The following is a 26451-nucleotide window of genomic DNA, read 5'->3' as shown; positions in this document are numbered from 1 at the left end:
CTCGGGCTCAGCCAATGTGGATATGTGAGAAAGCTTGTTGGTAGCTTCTCGTGGGTCGGTGGTTCTTTCCAGGGTTTTCCTGGGTTCTTCCTCCACCATTAATACTGGCCGCTATGTATAGCCTATCTTGTGCTGAAAAATGGCGTTAAATCCTATAACAACAATTACACTTGTAGAATTATTGCAATTACACTTCTCCTAATTATACTCATAGGGTCCTTGCAATTACACTCATATAATCTTATAGTATCCTTGCAATTACAATCATAGTATCCATGCAAATCCACTCCAAGTATCCATGCAATTATACTAATAGTATCCTTGCAATTACACCAAGTATCCTTACAATTACACTTGTAGTATCCTTGCAATTACACTCATATTATTCATGCAAATCTGCTCCAAGTATCCATGCAATTATAGTGATAGTATCCTTGCAATTACACCAATAATATCCTTACAATTACACTTGTAAAATTATTGCAATTACACTTGTCCCAATTATACTCATTGGGTCCTTGCAATTACACTCATATCATCTTGTAGTATCCTTGCAATTACATAGTATCCTTGCATTTGCACTCATATCATGACCAATATCACAATTATTTTTAATTGCAAACTGGTGTCAGTATTTGCCTTGCATTACATGAAAAGTAGAGGTGAGAAGGCATTGTTGATTAACTGATGGGATATAGTCCTTTTATAAAATAATTTCTGATTATGATTTCGGTATAAAGAGAGTGGTTGTTCTGTAGCTTGGCTAACATGTTTTTACATGAAGCTACAGTTTTATGCATGTACGTTTGTCTGTCTCAATCTTAATTCTGTTGGGCTTGATTAGCAACATGGTAAAGATTTTACTAGCATCTGATTACTACTACAGTAGTAACATTCATACAACTAACTTGGTTACTTGTTTACCTAGTGTGGTGGCTGTGGGAAGGGAAAATGAAAAGACTGAAGGTGCAGATAACTGATGGATGATATATTCGATGACTTCTTTTCTACGATTTATCTTAGTCCAACATTTCATGTTATGCAGGTCACTTCCATCTTCCCTCTTCCATTCAAAGTCACATACACACATACACATACAGACACAAGATGAACATGATATTCTATGATGTAAACATTATATAACATCAGTTACACTGTAAACATCATTACACTTTAGTTTCTAATATTTGGAAATAATACTTGCATATATATTCTGAAAACAGTACAGTGAAATGTCTAAAAACTGAAATAATCTGCAACCAAATAAAAAACGATGACTGAGGGATTTTTAGTTTTAAAAGTTTGTTTTCAGATTAGAAATTAAAGTGATTAGGTGTCTGGTTATACAAAAGTTAATCTTGAAACATCTGAACAAAACATCAACGGCCAAGAAAGAGTAAAATAAAGACCCACATGTCAGCTGTATTATGTACCAGCAACTCAGGATCTATGTAGTCTCGTTAGTAGTAACCAACAACATAGGCCCTTCTCTGCCAGTTCATTATGTGCTGGCACATCAGGGTCTATGTTGTTTGCAATGGGACCCCTCCTGTAAGACTGTGTACAGTATTTGCGATATTAAGGATTTTTCACAGAATTTTTATTTCTTTCAACAGTGTTGGGTTTTATTTCAAATTGTACGATTTTAGGCTGTATAAAGATTATTGGCTGGCCACAAACTTTTATGAGAGTCATTTAAGTGTAAAACTGACTTTTGGGACTGTACATTTTGTTTGGTTTTCAGAACAGAAAGATTTCAGTTTATAGAGTGATAATTAGATGAAATTTAAAGAAAATATTTGGGACAAGAAATGTGGTTTTGTTACAAGGTTTCAAGTTCCAGAGGTTTCTGTCTTGGGAGGTTTTCTTGTGCTAACCTAATATCCTTCAGATATAAAAAAAACAAATGTTGAGCTCTATTATTTGTTTAGAAACTGGATATCTCAATAACTTTATTTGATTTGAAATAAGTAAGAAATTTTTTTACATATGAAGTTATTCCTTTTTCACTGTGCTTAGTAAGATCAAAACTTCTTTCACTAAAGAAAGTATAAATATTTCATGTAAAAACATTTTCTTTTTACTTGCTCTTTGCTACATTCATAAACTGATGCTTTATTGCTAAAGATAATACTTTTATGGTAAAAACAATGCGATTTTCTTTCTATTGTACATCCCATGAATCATCTAAAAACTTGTTTAACTGAGGAAGTAAGTAAAATGTTACATTCTTTTCAAAATGGAGCCTTCAAAACAATCATTCCATTTGCTAGGAGGCTAATGTATCTGAAAAAGTACATTATCATTATAACAGACATCAGTAAACTGTAGCTGATACTAACTCCAAATGTGCAGAATAATATTTTGAAGTGAAACCTTAAGAGAAAAATTCTAAATCAACACCACTATGTAGAAAGAATAATTTTTTTTTTAAAACCAACAAGTTTCTCTTCACTTCATTTCAACCAAATTATATATTATACAAGTAAGAAAAATGTTCTTTATTGACCAATTACAGTTATATTTCATTGAATTCAAGCAGTGTCAACAAGTAAAATAATATCTGAAAAACTCATCCACATGAAAAAATGTAATAGGTTTATTCTTCTAATTTAATAGAAACGTGTTTTGTTTTTTTATTAAATTGTTACAGAATTCACAAGCTTGCCACTATAGTCTGAGCTTTCGTTGAAACACAAAAACCTTCCATCCCAATTAGATTTGTTTTTCTTGTCCTTCATAAAAAGTCTATGTTGTGTTTTGTGGGCTTTCAGGAAATTCTTCAGCAAGATTAACATGAGAGATCATTTTCAGCAATCTTGTCTCAAGAGTCTAAATATTTCAAGATTGACCTATTTTCACAAGTTCACCCAGTTTTCTTCAGAGGTGGCCTGAAAAACAAAACAAAGAGAGATATGAAATTATTGTCTGTGGTTACTTTATGACAATAATGCAAACTAAATGCATATTTTGTACAATCACCAATTTCAGGATCTCTCACTAAAGGTATTAGTGATAAATGCATGCTCAAAAATGACAATAGAAACAGAAGACTTGTGTAGCGAAATGAAAATAGTAATTCAGGGCCTAAGCTCTTCCAAATGAAGATGTGTCATTTAAGGTATAATTAACATAATGCTGAAAAACTGGAAGCTTTTGGATATCAATTTGGACATAATTAAGCACCAGCAGACAAGAACATAAATCATTAGTGTGCCAAGCAAATTATATATTAGTTTTGTTCATCAGTTGTGATATACGCAATAACAGTGAAATTTATTGGTGGCAAACATTAACCTGTGTTTTGGTATCCCAAGCAAAGTTTCCATGCCAACTGTATCACAAGTGTAGCTAACAAATTGGTGACTTCAGTTTCAACACTCTGAATTTTTATCGACAGTCTCTCTAATGTCAGCATGATGTCTTTCACAATATCGGCTAGAGTGTAAGCTTAATCATCCCACTTTAATACAGCTTTTACTATACAACTTAAACAACAATTAACATCCACATCAAATACATCAACTATACTGGCCATTTAACTAGGGAGTGGGGCTGAGCTGTGATTTTCTATTGACTTAAAATATTTTCTGTTTTCTCAATTCATACTTTTCCAAATAATATCCTGGTGTTATTTTGTTGTTATTTTGCTATAAATCAGAACAAGATATTTTTCGGACAGACGGAAATTATGCCCAAAAGAGTTAGGACGCTGCCCCAGAAAATTACTGGATCTTGATATAATGCAGTACATGTACGTATCGCAGTACATTCAGGAATACTGCTGCATACTGCAGTAAAACTTTTTCATGGTACCCAGCTTTAACACACACACCTTCACTGTCAAACTCATGACCGGTTGACTCACAAAATCTGTCTACAATCAGGGTCAAACAAGGATAATCTCATAATTCCATAACCTTGAATTCCTTGAACATGTATGGCCAAAAACAATAACCATAAACAATAGTTCTCACGAATACCCTGCATCATTCTTTTCCCTTCATCTCTGCCACCTTATTCATGTTTCACCTATTTATTTTTGTTACTTCTTTGAATGGCTCTTTTAAGAACACTGGCTACATCATGCAGAGAAAATGGAAGCTAAGTACCTTTCTCAGCCTATGCTAGCCTGGGTGAGTAATAAACCAAAGGATTATTAATTTATGCTTTATCAGCTGACCTACCATAGCTGCTTCACCTAATTACTCTCCAATAGGCTGATTTTATTTTGAGTTCATAGTGTCCTTTACACTGAGGAACTAAACTTGGTGTACAAATTTATTGTATTGGTACTCAAATACTTTTGCCCTCGCATCCACACAGAAACTCTTGTTAAATTGTTTTATCTTGTATAATTTTCATTACCTAGAATGCATCAATTTGGTTTGAAAAGTGGATTTTTCGCTGAAATTGTTATAATTTGGCACAATCTGGAATGGTTGCAGTGTATTTTATACACACATATCTACTTACTGGTAACAACCAACTACCACGGCATGGTCTCTCTCATAAGGCTTCATAAAACCAGGTAAAAAAATAGCCACATATAATAAAGAAGCACCCCCTTTCTTAACCTGATTCATTCCTAGAGATCAACAAATCTATTTGGTAAATCAATGCCAACTCTATAATCATGTGTACAGTTTTTTAAAAACTTTAATACTTTGATAAAAGAATTACGAAACATTTTATATTGTTTCAATAAACACAAATCTCAATATGCTGTCTGATATCTGTTAATTTGCACTCACTGCCATGAATCTATCTGTCATAATGTAAGGATCAACATAAATGAGAAAATGCATTAAGCATTTGAACATAATTGCTGCTGACAATGAAAGAAATGATAATTAAATGATAGTAGTATATGAAAATTAGATTTAACACTTATTCAAAAGTGAATCTTCATTCAAGTGAAACTGTTACTGAAAAAATGAATTCCTCCTGAAGGCAGAGTTAATTTTATTCATGCATGCTTAATCCCATTGAACTGTAAAAAAAACAAGCATTGCTTGAAGCACAATGAACAACATGACTGTAAAAAACAAGTATTGCTTGAAGCACAATGAAACACTAGGTATATACACTAATTACTAATTAAACACTAGGTATATACACTAATTACTGCAGAGTATTCAAGTACTTCACTGATTTCAGACAAAACCAACCAATTAACATCATGTCAATCAAGTCTATCAGTATACACAAGTGTCTCTTAGGAATGTTTAAAAAACATGTTCAGCATTCTCAAAGCCACAGTAAATTACACATTTTCAAGTGAGCTGCAATTATCCACTCACCATGAACTGACTTGATTTATGAAGTTTTAGGTAAACTCTAGTGGCTGAATTTGGTTTGTACATGAGGCAGATTTAAACAAAGGAATTATTTAATCGTTATTCACATTAGTCAGCAAGCACTCGATGGATTCTGAACACATCAACTGTCGACAATGTTTACTAACGGCGCTGAGCAAGTGACAGCTGGTCACATTTTTGGTTCACAGGTGGAATCAAAACCTTATCCAAATTGGAGATCTAAGTCAAACTGAACCATTATGTTAATTAATGCCATGGGCATCAGAAGGTAATTTGATAGTGCAACTTTATGGCCAGTATTTAACGGAAGCTATCACACACATGTACTTTAATTATCTTAAGTGTGTATTGGCTTGCTTTGATTTTGAGAGTAAGTGAATGATCCCAGCAGGTGTTGACCTGTATTCATACAGGTGTTAATCTTTTAATCATCAAAGCAGCGGTTGTTCATTGTAGGCATAGTTTTATTCTTTTGTATTCTTTATTTGGGGTATCTGTATCAGTTAATACAAAAAATGAAATACCTACAATACAATTACATAAACTTTGACAAGCAAAACCATGACTTTAAGCACTATGAAAATGCCATTTAAAAAATCAAACACTATGAAAATACCATTTAAAAAATCAAACACTATGAAAATGCCATTTAAAAAATCAAACACTATGAAAATACCATTTAAAAAATCAAACACTATGAAAATGCCATTTAAAAAATCAAACACTATGAAAATGCCATTTAAAAAATCAAACACTATGAAAATACATGAAAATACCATTAAAAAAATCAAACACTATGAAAATGCCATTTAAAAAATAAAACACTATGAAAATGTCATTTAAAAAATCAAGCACTATGAAAATGCCATTTAAAAAATCAAACACTATGAAAATACCATTTAAAAAATCAAACACTATGAAAATGCCATTTAAAAAATCAAACACTATGAAAATGCCATTTAAAAAATCAAACACTATGAAAATACCATTTAAAAAATCAAACACTATGAAAATGCCATTTAAAAAATTCAAGCACTATGAAAATGCCATTTAAAAAATCAAGCACCATGAAAATGCCAATTAAAAAATCAAGCACCATGAAAATGCCATTTAAAAAATCAAACACTATGAAAATGCCATTTAAAAAATCAAGCACTATGAAAATGCCATTTAAAAAATCAAGCACTATGAAAATGCCATTTAAAAAATCAAACACTATGAAAATGCCATTTAAAAAATCAAACACTATGAAAATTGAGACCGATAAAAATAAATGATACTCTATTAGTCAAACCGCCCATTAAAACACGCCCTGTAAGACCAATACTAAATAGCAATGATGGTTTGTCCTTCCCACATTTTTGTCATGAATCAGACCATCTCAAGACGGATACCACTTTTCCATGTCTGGTGTTTACTGTACATTTTTGTTCCATACATCTGGCATCCAAATGCAAGCAGTTTACCACAAATCTGGGTTACAATGATGCTTTCTAACATTTAATGGTTATTGATTTTTTTAAGTAATGACAGCTGTATTAGATCATGGATCTGCATCATTTCTGCAAACTTCAAGGACTTTATACTAGAAAGCATTCTGTGAAATTCACTCAACTGCTTTCTGTGAAATTCAGTCAACTTCAGTTTCTGAAAAGTCATTTAAAGTTTTATTGAAAAACTGATAAGCATCTTTTGTGGAAAACTGAAAAATTTCTAAACCATGATGCTTCTGCCAACTAAAATTAAGTAGTTAAAGAAAATCCCATTAGAAAATTCTTTTAATTAATGTGGCCAAAAAAATAATGGCAGATTTGCGTAATTTAAAGGTCAAATCTTATCAAACTTTGTTCATCTGTTTCTGAGAAATTGTTTAAAGGTATTTCTGTTTTAGTAACAGCAGCCATATTTAATACTGGATAAGCATCATTTGCACAAACTTGCAAGGCCTTCATGCCAGACTGTTTTCTGGCAAATTAGATTCAAAATTCTGCTGAGAATGTATTGAAAAGTCATTTAAAGGGTTTTCTATTTTTAATAATGATAGCCATATTTGTATACAAGCCAAACGTCTTCATTCCAGGATCTGTTCTGTCAAATTTTGTCAATTTCTTTGAGTGGTTTTTGAGAATGAAAATAGTTTTTCCAATTTTAGAAAGAGTGGCGATATCTGATGGAAGATTCATGTCATTTGTACAAGTTTTAATGGCATGTAAATCATGATGCATTTTGCCAAATTTGATGAAATTCTTTTCAACTGTTTTAAAGAATTTAGATTGAAGGTTTTTCTATTTTTAGTAAAGGTTTTGTGGATCTGACAGTATCATTTGTAGAAACAGTGAAATATTTTCATGCCAAATTGTTTTCTGTCAGTTTGGTAAAAAAAGAGTCCCAAGTTGGCTTGACACTGCTAACCTGGGCAACAGATTAATATATTCCTTTAAAAGCAAATTTACACCTGTAGTGAAACTGTGGCATGGAAGAGAAGCTTGAAGCACATAGTTGCCACACTAATTATTAGGCCTAACAAAATATGAGTGTACTTGGTTTGCTAAAAAAAATTAATAATAATAGATTAGTTGATGAAAAAATTATTTTCTAATCTTCAGTTGAAAATGCCAAGGCTACTGCAAAAACCATATCTGATTATCCAAGCACCATTTTCACTTGTTTCAACTTGATGCCATAAGAATTGTGGTGAAAATCCCATTTAATATGACTTTCCATTGTGGAGAACAGCGATAACAAAAATTTCAAGAAGGAAACTGTGGTGGCCAATCAGCATAATTTTTTTTATTTAAAACTAGATATCATAGTTTTTCTTTTGTAAAAACCCCATGCTGATATGATAATCCATTCAAGAGGATCAGGGGAAAGATTTTCAAGATGTCCACTACTGAGGTCATTTTTAATGTCTAAGCAGCACCATTTTCATTTAGCAGCAGCTCAACCATTGCATGAATGTGTGTAAAAAGTTTCATGGCAATCCACAGAATAGTTTAGTAGTGATAAGAAACTTGTTTTAATGGATGAATGACAGGTATCGGATGACAGACAAGAGGACATCTCAAAACCTTTTCTGGTCTATAAAAGATATTGGTTTCCAATAAATATAAGGGGTTCAAAATATACTCATTGACATGACTTTAGGTAAAATTGAGGAAACAGAGATGCTGTCCTGCCAATCAAGAAAATAGTTTATCTGTACCATGACCACCATCAAGACAAGCAAACCCATTCATACAGTAATCTTTTCATGGGCATGACTTCATAAGAGGGGAATCACTGTTTGGTTACTATTATTGTTGTTACAGGGTTTAATGCCATTTTATAGCACAAGATAGGCTATACATGGCAGCCAGCATAAATGGTGGAGGAAGAAACTGGGAAAACCCTGGAAAGAACCACCAACCCACAAGAAGCTAATGGCAAGCTGTCTCACATACCCACATTGGCCGAGCTCTAGATTCAAACCCACACAGAGGTGAGAATGCCAGTCATCCGTAATGGTGAACGCTTTAGACCACTCGGACACTCAGGCCCTATGTTGGTTATTAATGAGGATTTAAATCATTCCCCAATGAAGGATATAAGAACTGCATCCTCGAATCGTTTTTGTATCGTACAAATTACCTGTTTATTATACTACAGATCAAAGACCAACAAAATGATGACATGCTACTGTGTGAAATGGGCAAAATAATTTCCTTTTATTACCTTGATTGAAATTACAACAAGGCCTCCATTCTTGAGAAAATGGTGGGCATTGATTGCCACAATTCTGGCCTGATCTGGTTGTGCTACATTAGCAAAAACTGTATCCACTATGCCTGAAACAGTGACAATAATAAAATAAATACTCTGTGGTGCATCAAATTTTGATGCAATTAATGGTAGCTGCAAAAAACACAAAATCAAGGTGCTGAGCATTAACAGGTAACACACCACTTCCACAAACACAATTTAATTACCAATAAAACAATTGTTCATTAAATGGATCCATGCTCTACTGGCGGAAAAGAATTTCTCGGAATTCACTTTATGACTATTTCTTCTTTTTAACTGCAAAGTGTCGAACCTTGTCCGATATCCTTGAGAAATTCAAGATTTTCAAATGAGTTGCTGTGGCAACCATATTAGGTATCACCTCAACACCATTTACGTTCAGGACCAATTAAACGTCCCCTGAAATCATTTGGTGACAACTCTGAATATGATTATCTTTTCTGGGGGATTAGCAGTGACAAAATGTTCACGGTGACTGCCAGATCGGCACCATTTCTATTTAGAACCAAGTAAACATGACAAGATGGCTTTTGGTGAAAAAACCTATGTTGTTATGACCATCCATCTAGGAAAAATAGCAATAACAAGATTTTCAAAATGGCCACCATGGTGCCCATGCTGGAGGTCAGATTGGCACCACTTTAATTCAGAACCATGTTGCAATGATTTTTCATGAAAGAACAGGAACAAGAAGATTTTAAAGATGGCTGCCATAGCAACCATAGTGAACGTCAGACTGAAAATAATTTTCATTAAGGACCATTACTGGACATCACAAGTATTTTAGCGAAAACCCAATTTGATGAAGACCATCCACTCAGGAGTAGCAATAACAAGATTTTCATGATGTCCACTATTGTGGCCATATTAAATCTCACATTGGCACCATTTTTATTTAAGACCAATGAAACACCATAAGGAGTCTTTGGAAAACTCCCATGTTCATATGACTTTCCTTCTAGAAGGAGTAGTAATAAAAAAGATTTTCACGATGGCTGCTATGGTGGTGATAATGGACATCAGACTGGAACCATTTTCATCTAGGACCAACAAGGCTTATGGAATCTTTTAGTGAAAATGCCGGATGAGACCACCCATTCTGAAGGAGTAGTGACAAGAGTTTTAAGATGGCCACTGGTGGCTATACTGGATGTCCAAGCAGCATGGTTTTAATTGAGGACCAATTAAACCATGAGAGGAATGTTTGTGCAAAGTTTCATGGTAATCCTCCAAGTTGTTTAGGAGAAGCACCAATAGACATGTCCTAATTGATGGACAGATGGAAGATTATAGGCAATAGGCCATCCCATAAGCACTTCCGGCCTATGACCAGTATAGCTTAAAACCAATGCCCCGCCCCCCCCCCCCCCCCCATTTCTTAAAAGGAACTGTTGCTCTACAGTCTGGACAGAATTTTAAAGACTTAAAAACAGGACTGTTTCTTCTATCCATTGGTTCTCTTTTAACTGCAGAGCAATGAAACCATCTGATATTTATGAAAAAATCCTACATAACAAACTTGGTAAAAGAAATAATTTCTTCCAAGTCAGAGTCAACATGCTTACAAGATGCTGTAAGACAACATGCTTACAAGGCACTGTAAGTTATCATGACTGCAAGACACTGTAAATTAACATGTCTACAAGATACTGTAAATTAGCATGTTTACAAGACAATGTAAGTTAACATGTTTATAAGCACAGTGCAAAATTCTTTGTCATAGCCTTTGACATTCACTATGATATTATGGATATAAAATCACTGAACTTCTTTTATCTATCTATCTATCTATATATATATATATATATATATATATATATATATATATATATATATATATATATATCCATTCTTGAGGAGTAGTGTCAACATGATTTTCAAGATTGCTGCCACACTGAATGTGAGATCAGAATCACTGTCACATGGGACCAATTATTCTTCTGCCAATTAGACACAATGAAACGTCCATGCTGATATGACCATCAACACTGAAGATGCAGTAGTTATAGATTACTGCATCTGTATGGGAAAATATGAACGAGTTTATCAGATAGATATACTGCATGACCTTGGGAGTGCAGTTTATCCATCCAAATAAAAGAGTTCATATTTTCCCACACAAATGCAGTAACCTTTTTATTATATGCTCATTTTCTTATTCTACATAAGGCTTAATTAAATAAACAAAAATAAACTACAAGAAACAAAATATCTGAATTTATGCTGTATTCCAAACTAAATATACAAGTGCAGATTCATCAGTACACAAAATTATTAATGCGCACATAACTCTGCCCAGTTAAATATCAACTTAGTCGCGCACTAGACATCACTTTTGAAAGAAAATGGCATTTTGATCTACTTAAAATTGAAATTTACAGTCATATTGTGAATGAATGCGCATTGCAACAGCTTTTCCGTTTGGTCTGGAATAAACAGATTTTGGTAGTTTTGTAGATTCTACTAAATTTCATGATTATGAACTGGATTTATCTGTGTCGATTCATTATTAAGTACATCTGATTTCAGCAGTGATGGAGCAGTGTTGACATCTGCAAGTGTGTTTCTGTTCTGTCATTGTATGTTTGATATCATAATGTGGGAAAAATATAAAGTCTTTCAGTTGTAAATTTGGATTTGCAGGACTAAGAAAATACATTCTGAGAAAATTCAAGATGCAAAACTAAGTATATTTTTGCCATTCTTATCACCAGATAATGAAGACATGTTTATGCCTTGTCACTTGCATGTTATTTGCAGGGACCCAGCAATTTTATATCCTGTCTGAAGTCCAACGCTAGCCTACATCCAAAACAATGTATCAAAAAAAGTTAAAGCGAAATTTTGCAAAGCAGCTGGTATGTGACAGTCCATGAAACTTTAGTTCCTTCAGAAACAAATTTAATCAACCATATGGTAAAGCAGCTACTACATGAGTGTACATAATTTGTTTACAAATTATTATTATTTTCCTAATACATTATTGGGCACATGTGTCATGCACATGAGTGCAATATGAAGGTGTACAATATCGTAAAATATTGCACAATTCTGACAATGTAAAGTTAATGGAGACAAAAATGAGTATATAATAATACAATTTTCAAGATAGTTATGTTGGATGTCCCTGAACATAAATTTTATTTAGACATAAGGAATATTTGGTGAAAACCAACTGTAACTATAAGGAGTATCTGGATGAGTAGTACTAACAAGACTTTCAAGATAACCACCATGGCAGCCTCAGGTGGATGTTGGATTGGCACCATTTTCATTTAGGACCAACTTGATACAAAAAAGTCTTTTAGTGCAAACCCCATGTTAATATGACCATTCACTATGAAGGTGTAACAATAACAAGATTTACAAGATAGCTGTTATGATGGCAGATCAGTGCTATGTACATTTTAGGACCAAGTAGATATTATAAAAAGTCTTTTGGTTAAACACTATGTTGACATGACCCTCTGAACAGGAAGAGATTTTCAAGATGGCCATCATTGGATGTCCCAGAAACACCATATTCCTTTAGGAGCAACTAGGACCTTATGGATGGGTGTGTGTAAAGCTTGATAGCAATGCTCCAACTAAGTTAGGAGTAGTAGCGACAACTTGTGCTAATGGACAGATGGATGACAGATAACAAACCATCATAAAGGCTCTTTTTGTCTATTACTAGAAGAACCAAAAACTAACAAATAATAATTCTTTGGGATAATAAAATCAGAGGTCAATCCGGAGTAATTCTTTCCAGATATGAAGCAAATGATGTGAGTGTGTGTGATTTGGATTTTAAACGTGGCTTTAAGAATTTTGCAGTTATATCGCTACGATATATGCAGTGTGGCAGTTTATAGTCATGTCTAGCACTGTGGCATTGTGCTGCAGACATGTAGAACAATGTCACTTCCAGTCACATTATCTTGACACCAGGTTGACCAATCCTAATATACTAAGCTCTAAAAAAAGAAACAACACACATACATACATATATATATATATATATATATATATATATATATATATATATATATATATATATATATATATAGCAATTACAACAAGCAAGCTACTTAACGGTAGTACGAGAATCTTCCAAAGACAACTTGCTTCTAAAGCTTCCAATGTAAACATTAACTTCAAAGCAGCAACTAATCTCATCTGATTTCTGTTTCTGCAGGCAGATGACACTACAACAAGCCAAACAACATTGCTGATATCATGGAAGGGCTGGGTTTACTAAGCAGTAGATAAACTTCTAATGTATCATGACTGGACAATATATCTCACGGAACACAAATGGCTGGCAGCATTTTTGGTGGGCGATGCTATGCTCACCTAGACAAATTAACATGCAAGTTACATTACTCTGCAGCTAATAATACACCTTATCAGAAAAGATAAGTAATTTTGTTACTTCAACAATATTTATCAGATCATATTAACATTACTTTCTACTGTCTCCAAATCCAGCACTCACTGAAAGACAAAAAAAAAAACATTCCTCATACGCAATTGTCTCTAAGATCACAGCTCTGCATCACTGTAACAGAACATCAATGAAACAAATATTTAAACAGACTTATTTGATCAGGAAAATCTGTTGTCAACAGTGGACGTTGATGTAAACAATATAATATAGACACAAGGAAGCAACTCTTACTCTGGCAGAGGCCACGAATGACCGAAAGTGCTCTCTGTTATGGATTACTGCCATCTCACATCTGTCTGCATGGGTTCGAGTCTCAGATTCGACCAATATGGGTATGTGAAAAAGCTTGCCAGTAGCTACTTGTCGGTCGGTGGTTCTTTCCAGGGTTTTTCCTCCACCATTAATACTTTCCGTCATGTAAAGCCTATCATGTGCTGGAAAATGGCATTATACCCTACAACAACTTACTCTGTCCACTGATATCTCAGATGCAACCCATTCATGCTAGAAAAATACTTTTAACAGGATGGTGGCATTGCAGGAAAAGGTGGGATGGAAATTTAGTAATGTGATCAGGTCAGTACTCATGGAGAAATACGATTCACAAAAAACATACTTTCTCCATCAAATACATTACCCGATCATGCTAACATTAGGATAATATGTACAAGGAGGGAATGCTTGCATTCAACTTATGCAGTACTGGCATCCACTTGTCACAGAGGCATCTTACCGTGGAAAGTGAGATGATCTCATGCCTAACAATTCAATATAATATGACATCATATCACAGATTAGAGCATGTATCCTGCTACAATGGCTCCATTTCTATTAATTCAACTTTTTTCATTATGCTTATTTTAATTCTTGGCTGATGAAGAACCAAAATTTATGTTATTTGACATGAGTGAATATATTATGTTAAGTGTTTCACATATAACACAGCCTTGCCTAATATTCCTTAGTATACAGTCCCATCAATATGGCATTGTGTATAGCTCCCAGGAAATGCATTACAAATATGGAAGCATACAGATCTTGAGTGTCTAGTGAAGGCAGGCATTTTCAATACCCAACAGCCATACAGATCTTGAGTGTCTAGTGAAGGCAGGCATTTTCAATACCCAACAGCCATACAGATCTTGAGTGTCTAGTGAAGGCAGGCATTTTCAATACCCAACAGCCATACAGATCTTGAGTGTCTAGTGAAGGCAGGCATTTTCAATACCCAATAGCCATACAGATCTTGAGTGTCTAGTGAAAGCAGGCATTTGCAATACCCAACAGCCATACAGATCTTAAGTACCTAGTGAAGGCAGACATTTGCAATATTGTGTCTTCATAGTCAGAGAAAACTGCTTTGACCTATCCATAGGTCTCTTCAGGTGGTAGTAGGTAACAGTCAACTGCACATAACATGCACTGTGTTACCTACGGATTTCCCCACTACAGTTTTCCCTTTTTTACAATGTGTTCTTCATGGTGTCTTTGAGCACTTTCATTTTGCACATGGAATTAAGATAACTTTTTCTGTCTGCAGTGTCCATTGGCTCCTGCTAAACCTTTGCATAGGAGTGATTGCCCTTGGTGTCTAGCAGTCCTTTGCAATTATCAGACTTCCTATTGCCTTGCTGTGTCCTGTACCTCAGATGGGCCTGCATCATATTTCCTCATCTTGCTAGAATACATTTCCTGGTTTGTGGATGCTTTTGATACAACTGATGGTAAGTGCAGTCTTTATCCATTGTCTCCAGTGATCTCCGAGTCCTCGTTGAAAGTCTACCTCCCAAGTGTGTCACTTTTATTTTCAGTGATGATCCCAGGCTGTTATTGAGTCTGTGTATTGTTGAATGCACTCTTGCCTCAAAGTTTCTGAAATAGTTCACATTTTTAGGTAATGAAACAATGATTGATCTGTTCACTGCCTCACATTTCTGTGTGTTGATGTTCAGTCACAGTCTTTCTACAACATCACAGGAGAGTTTCATTTTCAGAACTTCCAGTAGGATATTCTTATCATTTTCTGTCATGATGAGATGAGTCACTTGATGAGGGCCCAGGTATGCTGATCGCATCTACCAGCTGCTAGTACTTCCGCCCCCACAGACCTTTGAACAATGCCGGCATTTGGAGCAGTCCCCTGAATAACACTCTGGTGCCTGAACTGACTTGAGACCCCCATTTGTCGGCTTTCTCACTGCGATGAGAGAGAACTTGTCTGCAACATTTCTTCTGGTCACTGGAACAGACGCAGCACTGGAACTTGGTAAAGTATCATCAGTCAGATATGTGACTCCTTTGTTATGTGGAATATATCCAGGTTTAAAAAAGTTGTCTTCCTCTTCTTGTACCCTTTCATGGTTTCAGTTACAATAACTGCATGTAATATACAAGAATTATCCTCTCTCACTTATATAACTAGGAGAAGGCATGCTAGCTTGGTTTCAGAGAACTTCACCAACTCTTCAATACTACTGGAAGCCTAACATCTGAAGACTCCTCCCCTTCATGGATGGAAATGATGTCATGTACTTGGTTAGATCTAGCTTGCGTATTTAAATGCTAACAGATTTCAGGTGTTATCTTTCACTGACAAGCTCTGGATTAATTGCGTTACACCTGAATAGGAAAACCATTGATGTTTATGACAAAGGAATGGAGAGACTTTGCCATAGAGCAAAATTTGTCAACTTCAGGTTTTAAATTTACATTAAAATTTTAGTTAAATTTAAATTTTCTTATCAAAATATTTATCATTTTTTAAAATTGAATTTTCTAAGAAAGTTAAACAGTCAAGTTTAATTTCTAGCAATTTCCAGATTGGTGTCAGATCTAAAACTAATTACAGTTTATTTGAAGTGCTTATCATGATTAGCAAAATCACAATTAAACTTTAAGTTTTGTGAATTTTTGAAATTTGGCCATTTGGAATTGGATTGTGTTTGTGTTACAGTGGTGTCAGCAAAAAGCCTGTAACTGTCCTATTCATGGGTGAAATTCCTTAAAACTGCAGCAGTATTTAAGAGATATTGATTTGATCACTGATGGAAGTTTTGTCCATGGAGGTGAAATTGTCTAACCCTGTCAGGAATCAGATCACAATTAATACTTCCAGTTCAGTACCAACGAAAGTAGTTCTAGTCTATTTTTAGAACATTTTTTCCTCTCTCATTTTGGTGGTGATAGAAGAGTTTTATTTATGCATTTTCGGTAGGGATTTAAAGGTAACTGTTTATTCTTGATAATATGAGCTCAGGGTGTTGTTGTATGTGTGTATTTCGGCGACAGTGCACAGTGAGAAATAAGGCCTTGGTGATGGTCTGGAAGTTAAATCTGTGTTCTGTTTACATGCTGCTATGTTGACAGTCTAGCATCTCAAAAAAGAGCAGGTCAACCTTTGATGAGAACTTCACTGTGAAGTCATCTTTGAAGGTATTTTAGATTAACATGTGATTTGTATTGATTGTCACACAGTGGAAAGGTCAGTACTGAGAAACAAATGTACAGAACATATAGCAAAATTAATTGTGTTCTATGTCCATAAACAATCACTAAATATCCACACTTTTTGTTTCTTTGTTTGTTTGTGTTGTTGTTGAAATTTAAAGTAGGTATATTATTAAGCCTTGATGTGTTCTTGGAGAGTCTTGAGTGGCTGGGATGTCTTGGGGTGTTTAGTGAGACGCGTCCACTAATTTTGCACAACAATATGTCATTTCTGTAAACATTTCATCATGTGCTATTTTGGGTCAAAAATTTTGCAAGAAGTTGTCCCACACGTACAAATATGTCTGCTACCCAACTTGCCGCTAGAACATAAATTCTCGACAAATTCCCCGGCATATAGTCTGTTTCTAAATTCTGTGGTAATTTTTCCCAATCAACAAGATGTTGTAAACACATTACATCCTATTAATTGTTGTTTCTCTTCCACGTAACAACTTTTTTACAAGATCGGTTTAGTATGCTTAATATATCTTGCCTATTATTGGCATTTTTACATTGAAATTTGTAAACTAGCTATAAACCTGACCTAATTACTTGACTTAACTGCTGACAGAAACAGTCCAAAGTAATATATTTCATTTCTATAGCAAGATGGATAAACATTTCATCTTTTCAAAGCTATGCGCAGAATAGGCCGACATATCGCGAGTCAGGAAAACAAAGGGGTGGTATCCCCTGTGTCCAAAATTAATATTTTTTTGAACAGAATATTCTGGTGACAATTGCATCTTTTCAAATGGTAAGCATTGCTGTATTTTATTTTTGTCAATTGCTGTAATTCGCTGTGCGTTTTGCTTCATTATTGGAAATGAAAACCTTGGGTGTGCAGAAATGCCTGACAGCAGCGTATGTGAGAAAGCTTGCCAGTAGCTTCTCATGGGTCAGTGGTTCTTGAATGAGTTGTATCTTATTCATATCAGCACTTACTGAATTTCACATGGGTGATATGGGATAAATCACATTATGTTATATTATGTAATAACTAGGTCAAAGGTCAATGTACCAAATAGTATGTACCTGTCCTACTTCAAAATGTGCAATTCAACTAAAAGAAAGGAATTTATATTTCTTTGGTAGATGCAGAACTTAACACCAGAGACAGGTGGACATGACCCAATTTTATTATAAAGTATAAGCTTTGAACACTTTACACTGTTTGCAGATACTTGTGGTCACTAACCACCAGTCCTCACACAAACGTCTGCCTCCGCATCCTCCTCGTAACACAAATAGTAAGCTTCCATCCTTTGCAGTATGATTCAGTAAGCCATTCAGTCACCAAATATCGTAAATCACAGCTTCTAAGTGGTTATATTGGATTGGGGGTGAAATTGGGGGAATAAAATACAGAAAAATGCCAACTATAAACACTAAGTATAGTGTGTCAGATAGAGTTAAAAACAGGAGGAAAGTGTGTACACCTCTCCCTCGATAACTTGCACGCAACAGGGCCTACAAACAAAGACCGCACTATAAGTGAGGCGCAAGTTACCGAGGGACCTCCAAAAATTAAACAAAATATCGCTTTGACATCGAGAAAACCATAGGGGAGGGGTGGCATTAGGGTACTGGGATGTTTAATGCCTGAATCCTCATTTTACAATCACGTCAATAATAATGTTTAATAATGCGCTTTTTCTAATGAAGTTGTTCATTATTCTGTTTAAATAACATTTTTTTCTCTCAAAATATCCAACTCAAAATATCCAACATATGAAAGATCGTTCCAACTGGTTTGAACAACCATCACGTGTACAAGAAACATCTGTATATTACATCACTAATTTTTATTTTCTTGGTTAGTCTGGTTCCCATAGTGGTATTTTATGGTATCTTGCCAAATCGGTAGTCCACACTTTGGGAACTAGACTAACTGTTGATACATCACCAAACAAGATTCCTCTTTTTTTTTAAAAACACACAACATTTAGTTCGTGACACGTCTATGTCGAAACTACACTGTTAATGTCATGATTTCATTGGAAGTAATAATGAAATTTATCATCCCTGAGAATATCTCTAAATGCCAGTTCAAGAATTCTCTGAAACTCGTTTGCCCACAATGGTCCTTATATGTGAAATCAAGCTCTTTATTTTACGAAGTATTCATTTCGCTTTGCTACCTTGTTTTCTTTGATCACAGTTATGAAAGAGTTGGTTAATTTAAGGTAGTTTCTGTTACATACACAATAACGTTTATTACAGTGTTCGATTGATCAAACGAAGTGAGTTCACCCGACATACGACCTAGGCCGCTAGATTTTAAAATAGTCTGATTTTTGTGCCTTTTAACTTTTCTTTTATTCCACCTCCTTTTTCTTATTCAAAAGACATAATTAATGTGATAATATAAAGGAGGCCAGCTTTTTAATTCAGTGCAACAATACAACAAATACTTCTGCAAGTCAGTTATTAAAACACGGTCGGCACTTAATTAGGTTCTCAGAGAAATGCTCGCGGACATAACTGTTATGGTAGATTGATGCATTTTACGTTTAGTTACAAGAGGACACATTACACTTATGATGATTACACTTAAAAGGAACTAAAAGATGGAACTAGAACACAAATTTCAATTGATTAAAAAATTATTTAATTTGTATTTATTTATTAAAGTACTGCCTCCACTCAGCATGACATTTTCATTGATCAAAATTTCCTTACATATCCTTAATTGCGGTGCACTAGGAATGTTGTTTGGAAAGAAAATGTAACAAGTTCAACAAATAGGGATACATTTTTGTGGTATTTTCAGGTTTAAAAAATGGGATCCACGCCTGGCACCGCGTTATTAGCGGATTCGCGAGTTATCAGGGCACAAGTCATCGAGGGAGTGGTGTATCTAAAAGGGAGAGGTAGCTTATGATAAAGGAATTAAAGCAGACAAAATCAGCAATGCGAAAAATGTGAAGTGAAAGTTTGATACCTTACCTTGGACAACTATATGAGGCAGGGTCCCATAGGTCCAAGGACAGCCCAAAAGCAACTGTGCTATAACATCCCTTACAGGTACACAAATTTCAGGTGAAGTGGTGTTCATTTCCATCTAATATAAAAGGGTGAATAATTTAGATAATATAGACACTTATAATGTATATTTCTTTTAACATAAGAAATTAACAATAATGGGCTTAATTTAGGCCATAACTTGCTTGAACCAAAGGAAACATACTTTATCAGTTTTTAAACTTGTAAACTTTATTGTGAAAAATTATTAAATTGCTTCTACTTACATTTGCATCAAGACTGAGGGCTAATATAATACTTCACAACTCTTCTCTCTATTTTCATAACCAGTCACTGAAAATGTGAGTTTTTATTCTATCTAAATGTTATGAAAGGTGTAAGGGAGATAACTGAATGATATACATAAGGTGTGGTAACCTCTAATATATTATCCATGTAATATAGATGAATTCATGAACAACATGCATTAACTTCATTGCAATTAAATTATCCCAAAATACATTATTTATAAAGTGAGAACCTAACATTTACACTTCTATATTTAGTGAAGACCTCAAGAGTCATGTAATTTTAATTTCTAAGATGACGTGGCTCTTTCATATTCACATAGTTCATATTTTCTACAATGCCGGCATGTAGAGTGCAGCCTTCCATAACCATACAGACATGATATGATGCCAGTCTGGATTCTTGTGATGGGATGCAAAGTTTCAAGAACAGTTTGGATTTGAATGGAATGATTGCATACTGTGTGACTAAAATGGTTATCCTTCAGTAATGTTGGACCTAATATGGAAGTTCCACAAGAACAGCTGGACAGAAATAGAATTAATTGAAAGTCAATAGTAGATTATAACTGGGCTTATACAAGTGTCAATGGGAAATGCTGACTGAAAGAAACTGCTCTTGTTTGTTGGTATTCCCTGCTACTTCAACAAAAGGGACTGCAAGGGAACTTAACTAACTGCATGAACAATTTTAAGGCAGGAAAGTGTACAAAATAGACAATTAGAGCAGGACAATTCAAATCAAAGTGGGAAGGAATACCATATATTTAATAAATTACCTAAAATTACTCATACCGGAACATCCTAAATGGTACAAGTGATCTAGCTACCTGGTTTATGGCATGCCTTATAAAAACAAGATAGCTGTTTTTGCAAACATGATTTTTCATCTTTTACTGATAAAATAGTTAATATTTGGCCAAAATAAACTATACTATATTTACATAACTTATTTTGTTGCATGTATTCCAATCTAGGAGCTAACAGCAAAGATATAAAGGCATCAGGCAACACAAGTCTATATCTATCATAGCTATAGTTATCAAAAGTCCCCATCCAAAGCCAACTTGTGCTATTTTCTGAAGATTTCATACATTTTATTCTTAAAGGACTTTCAATATTTGACCAAAACTGTTCAGCACCCATTTGTTTTCCTACATCAAACTAGTAAAGTTCATAAATGCCACCCACATGTATGCATTTCTATGGATACACTTTGAGGCTGTTCTTCCCTTTAGGTATCACAGTACCAATTGTTTTTCCATAGACCTTAATGCTAATGTTTGGGGAAATAAATATATTTTTTGTCCTACTTTAGCATGCACGTCAAACACTTTTCTACAGAGCAATGTTAGATTGTCAAATTGACAAGGACAAAACCAGGTACTCCAATGCATTTAAGAGAGATAACTCTGCTGGAACTAGACAGGGGTAAGAGTTATCTAGTCACAACAGGCACAGATTCAGACATATATACCACATTTTTTTAAAAATCATAAAAAATAAAAAATATCATCTAGATAGGAATTAACATAATCTCACATGTTGCCAGGAGCCACAACTTTTTTTTAAGCCTAACAGAAAGTACAACTCTTACATAATGCACCAATCACAGCTTTTTTTGTTGTTTATTTCAAAATACAATGTTCACTACACCTTAAGCTCTGCCCACCTGGACTTGTGCAATTGGTACCATTATACCATACTGCAGGTACGTTAGACAAAATGTTTGAAATATTTCTACTTTGGGCGGGGTTTAAGTTACTGTAGTTATTTAATAAGTTGATGTTTTTGGGTCCTAATATTTGAACTATTTGATTCGCTGGAATTCCTTCATCACAGAGCTTGTGGATAGGTGTTTCTGAACACTGAACCTAGAAAGTGTAAATTGTAAACAGTATAATTACACGTAAGTGGTTTGTACACGCAGGTGTTCATAGCTTACAGTAGTTTTAAATTTTTCTTTACTTACTTACACAGTTTCACTAAAGTACTTGCTATCATACAGGTAAATTGCATTATTACTGTATTTTTTAACTTGTTACAACTATCTTCATATTATGCTAAGGTGCAGATGAGAATTTCAGATTAGCAAAGGTTATCTACAATATTCTGAAACAGGATTACTTCAATGAGATTGCATCTACTTAAATGTGATGACATTTACATGTGACAAATAAGTATTTGGAATTTACCTGTAAGGAGTTATACGCTTGTCAGTAGGAGAGAGACCTGTATCAGTCATCATATTCTTCATTATCCCATCCCCATTGGTGTCTTTTTGTACCAGCACTGTCCCAGTTTGGGGTTTGCCACATTTATTGAGAAAAAAAAATGACTCTCAGGGCCATTCATATCTGCAGGATGCTTGTTTCTATACAGTTTGTAAATACCTACAGGGTCTTTTCTAAGGGATGTCAGGTATGGCATATGCTCTTGGTTTTGCTAGTCTGAAAAAATAGAATGAATGACTTCATTAGATTTTATTCACTTGTACACATGTACAATCATTTGTCTTAATGACAAATTAAAAACATGATTGATTCAAGGACGATACATTACTTTCTTTTCAGATCTCTTCAACTCGTTCACCTTTTACAAGGATAATGAACTGAAACCTATGCTTGCTAACTTGAGTTTTTTGGGATACTTTGCTATTTGATTTGAAGTATACCAGGAACTCAATAACCAGCATTGTGTTTAATGTGCAGCACTGGCAGTGAGTTTTGACACTTCTTGTTACATCAGAGTGACGGAAGAAATAAAAGGCTATTTTTGTTTTCTAGCAGATAAAACTTTTCGAACTGGATTACTTTATACACTAAGCAAATTTTCAGAAACGTATGACATTCATTCTTTTTACATCGTGCACTTATTCATGGTAATGCTATGTTTTAATTATTTTAATATTATTCAAAATATTTGCAAGGATCCATAACATTCATTACCTTATATTTCTTTCATTCACTCCGGTTCTTGTTTTTGTCTGTCTTTCAGTATTATACACAATATACTCCTGGCTGCTGTCATCTACTTGCAGGAAGATGTCACACTACTGCAGATTGTGTGTTTCCTTTCCTGTCCGCATTCCAAAGTGCATGGTACAGATAAGCCACATTGAATGTAAAAGAGCAGTCGGATTGTCAGCACCCAGCGTCTTAGCTCATACATCTTCTGTTGGTCCTGGTCAGATGCCCTGGGTTTGTTGCCTTTTCCCAACTTTTTTAGATCCTTCAGCTTCGTTTTTAGAACAGATCTACTCCTGTCAAATTAAATGTCATTTCTTATGGAAACACCACACAATTTTTTGTGTAGATAGCGATCAATTGGTGATATCATACCTCTAAGTGATGATGGTTCAAATCATCACCTCCTTTTTTCCTGACAGGTAACATGAAATGAGAAATGTGTTGGTTTAGATCTGATGGTGGGATAAACTCTGGGAATCTTTGTTCCCCTTCACTCTGAAGAAAGGCCATAAACAATTTCAAGTCACCTTCAGTTGTTTTTTTCTTGGTGTTGATATTTGCCTGTTCTTCCAAGAAAACATTCACATCTTCAGAAGTCACTTTCTTAAATCTGTCACAATGAAAGAAATTTTTTGGCTGTATCATTTGAAAATATATTTTTTGAAGATTTTCATCATCACGTAAATTTCTTGGTAACCTGGTACACATGCGGTGATATATTTAATATTTTGTTGTTGTTGTTTCTTAAACATACTATAATGTTCTAAAAATCGATTTTATTGATTAAATATAAAAATGTCCAAAGGCCTATCTCTCTCTCTCTCTCTCTCTCTCTCTCTCTCTCTCTCTCTCTCTCTGTCTCTCTCTCTCTCTGGACCATCACAGGAAGATATGGTTTAAAATCCATAAAATGACGAGTGTAGAGGATTTTTATTTGTGTCATCCCACGATGACTCTAGACTTTGAATGATGGTAAAAGTTAAGTCAAACCGACCAGAGGATATGATAGAGAGAGAGAGATAGACTTTTAATGTCAAACCAACCAGAGACAGAGAGGGGGAGGGAGTTTTAAAGTCAAACCGACTAGAGAGAGAGAGAGGGGACTTTTAAAGTCAAACTGACCACAGAGAGAGAGACAGAGGGAGGGACTTTCAAAGTCAAACCGACCAGCAAGAGTTTTTTAAAGTCAAGCAGACCAGAGAGAGAGTGAGAGAGTTTTAAAGTCAAACTGACCAGAGAGAGAGAGAGAGAGAGAGAGGGAGGGAGTTTTAAAGTCAAACCGACCAGAGGATATGATAGAGAGAGAGATAGACTTTTAATGTCAAACCAACCAGAGACAGAGAGGGGGAGGGAGTTTTAAAGTCAAACCGACTAGAGAGAGACAGAGAGAGAGAGAGAGGGGACTTTTAAAGTCAAACTGACCACAGAGAGAGAGACAGAGGGAGGGACTTTTAAAGTCAAACCGACCAGCAAGAGTTTTTTAAAGTCAAGCAGACCAGAGAGAGAGAGTGAGAGTTTTAAAGTCAAACTGACCAGAGAGAGAGAGAGAGGGAGGGAGTTTTAAAGTCAAACCGACCAGAGGATATGATAGAGAGAGAGATAGAGTTTTAAAGTCAAACCAACCAGAGAGAGAGGGAGGGAGTTTTAAAGACAAACCGACCAGCGAGAGAGTTTTTTAAAGTCAAACAGACCACAGAGAGAGACTTAGAGAGTTTATGGTCAGTGGTACTGTTACTAAAGAAGAATAAAGGCTTAGATCAACTGTAAATATATTAAAACATTTTAATTACCTCTTCGTGGCTCATCATTCGCTTAGTTTCCAGCCCACATTAATTTCCTTGCGCTGGTACATGATGGCTAAGGGTTCATGTGAATGGCGTAGCTAACCAAGCGTTTGTGGTGCTCTACTTTCATCATTAAAATTGTCTTTCATGGTTAAATCGTGTGTATAATATTGATTTGATCAATATCAAGCAAAATAGAAACTAAAAGAAACCAATCACCTTATCAATATGCAAAGGCGATTGTGAATAGCCACAGAAGTCATAGAACTACATTTTGTAACTGACACATTCGGGTGATGTGAGTTCATTCACTGTTGTCTGTAGTAGATCTTAACTCGTTCAAAGGTCAAATATATGTAATTGTATGTGATATAAATAAAATATGTGTATAATATGTACTCTTTATCAATGATATACCACTCGTATAAATCTTTCATTAAAAGGAAACTCAGCAAGCCTAGTTTCCTTTTAATGAAAAATGTATACATCTCGTGGTATATCATCGATACAGCATGCATATCACACACACACACACAAACACACACACACACAAACACACACACACACACACACACATATATGTGTGTGTGTGTGTGTGTGTGTAAGTTTAAAAAATGTTATTTAGTGATATTTGAGTTCAAAGTCTAGTCTTACTTACCTGAAAATATAATGTTCCTGAAGAGAACTTTTGACGCTCACCCAGGTTATTTCATTGTACCTTAGGTTTTACATAAGATTCTACCAAACAAAATTATTCATTCCGGTTTTAATATCAGTCTGGAATTGTTTATTGTTGTGTTCTGATATAATTCGAGAGCAATCAGTTATTTAAAATTTCATTATAATTACAAAATGCTCATTGACTTTTGAACTTAATACTATTCTGGGATTATTACAAATTCATTTAAAGACGTTCTGGATTATGTCATTGTGATTAAATCAAGAGAGTTGACTCTACACGTTTGGACATGTGTCAGAACGTTTACAATTATTTGGGATTTAGTGCACAATAATATTGAAACTACTTTGAAAGGTAACTGATATAATGTGTGGATTTCAGTAATATGGAAGTGTTCGTTGTACCTTTCTTGTCCACTCCCGAGCCATTTCAGTGATCTTTGCTCCTACCCAGGGTACATTCATCTCCTACTTGAGAGCTGTCTGTTCTCTTTTAATTTTGTCCGCAGAGGTATAAACAGCCCACCAACGTGAGTCAGTTATAGGGGTCTCTTCCAGATGTAAGTGCTCCAAAAGGTTTATAAATAGGGCAAAACCTCAACCTTTCATAGTATTATGACTTTAAATGTAGAACGAAATCCCGCAGAGACGTACTTATTTAGGCAAGCCTATGCTATTAACCAGTAGTCACACAATGCAGATTTCTCTGCCAATACTACAATA

At 34.8% G+C, this 26451-nt stretch overlaps 1 protein-coding gene across 1 annotated transcript; it reads right to left on the bottom strand.

Moving 5' to 3' along the window:
- Window positions 1–999: 999 nt before the first annotated feature.
- Window positions 1000–25335, bottom strand: LOC149770145 (RNA 2'-O-methyltransferase FBLL1-like). The gene is made up of 6 exons (XM_089949327.1): window positions 25057–25335; window positions 23246–23876; window positions 22493–22747; window positions 19975–20089; window positions 9036–9148; window positions 1000–2891 (listed from the first exon to the last, which is right to left on the bottom strand). The coding sequence occupies exons 4-6, from the start codon at window positions 20087–20089 to the stop codon at window positions 2859–2861; spliced, it is 261 nt and encodes an 86-aa protein (XP_089805453.1). The 5' UTR covers window positions 22493–22747; window positions 23246–23876; window positions 25057–25335; the 3' UTR covers window positions 1000–2858.
- Window positions 25336–26451: the final 1116 nt, after the last annotated feature.

Source organism: Sinohyriopsis cumingii, unplaced genomic scaffold, assembly GCF_028554795.1.
Source record: "Sinohyriopsis cumingii isolate HCF-2022 unplaced genomic scaffold, ASM2855479v2 utg002626l, whole genome shotgun sequence".
Lineage (NCBI taxonomy): Eukaryota > Metazoa > Mollusca > Bivalvia > Unionida > Unionidae > Sinohyriopsis > Sinohyriopsis cumingii.
Note: the sequence above shows the minus strand (reverse complement) of the source record. Positions and strands in the feature narration are given on the sequence as shown.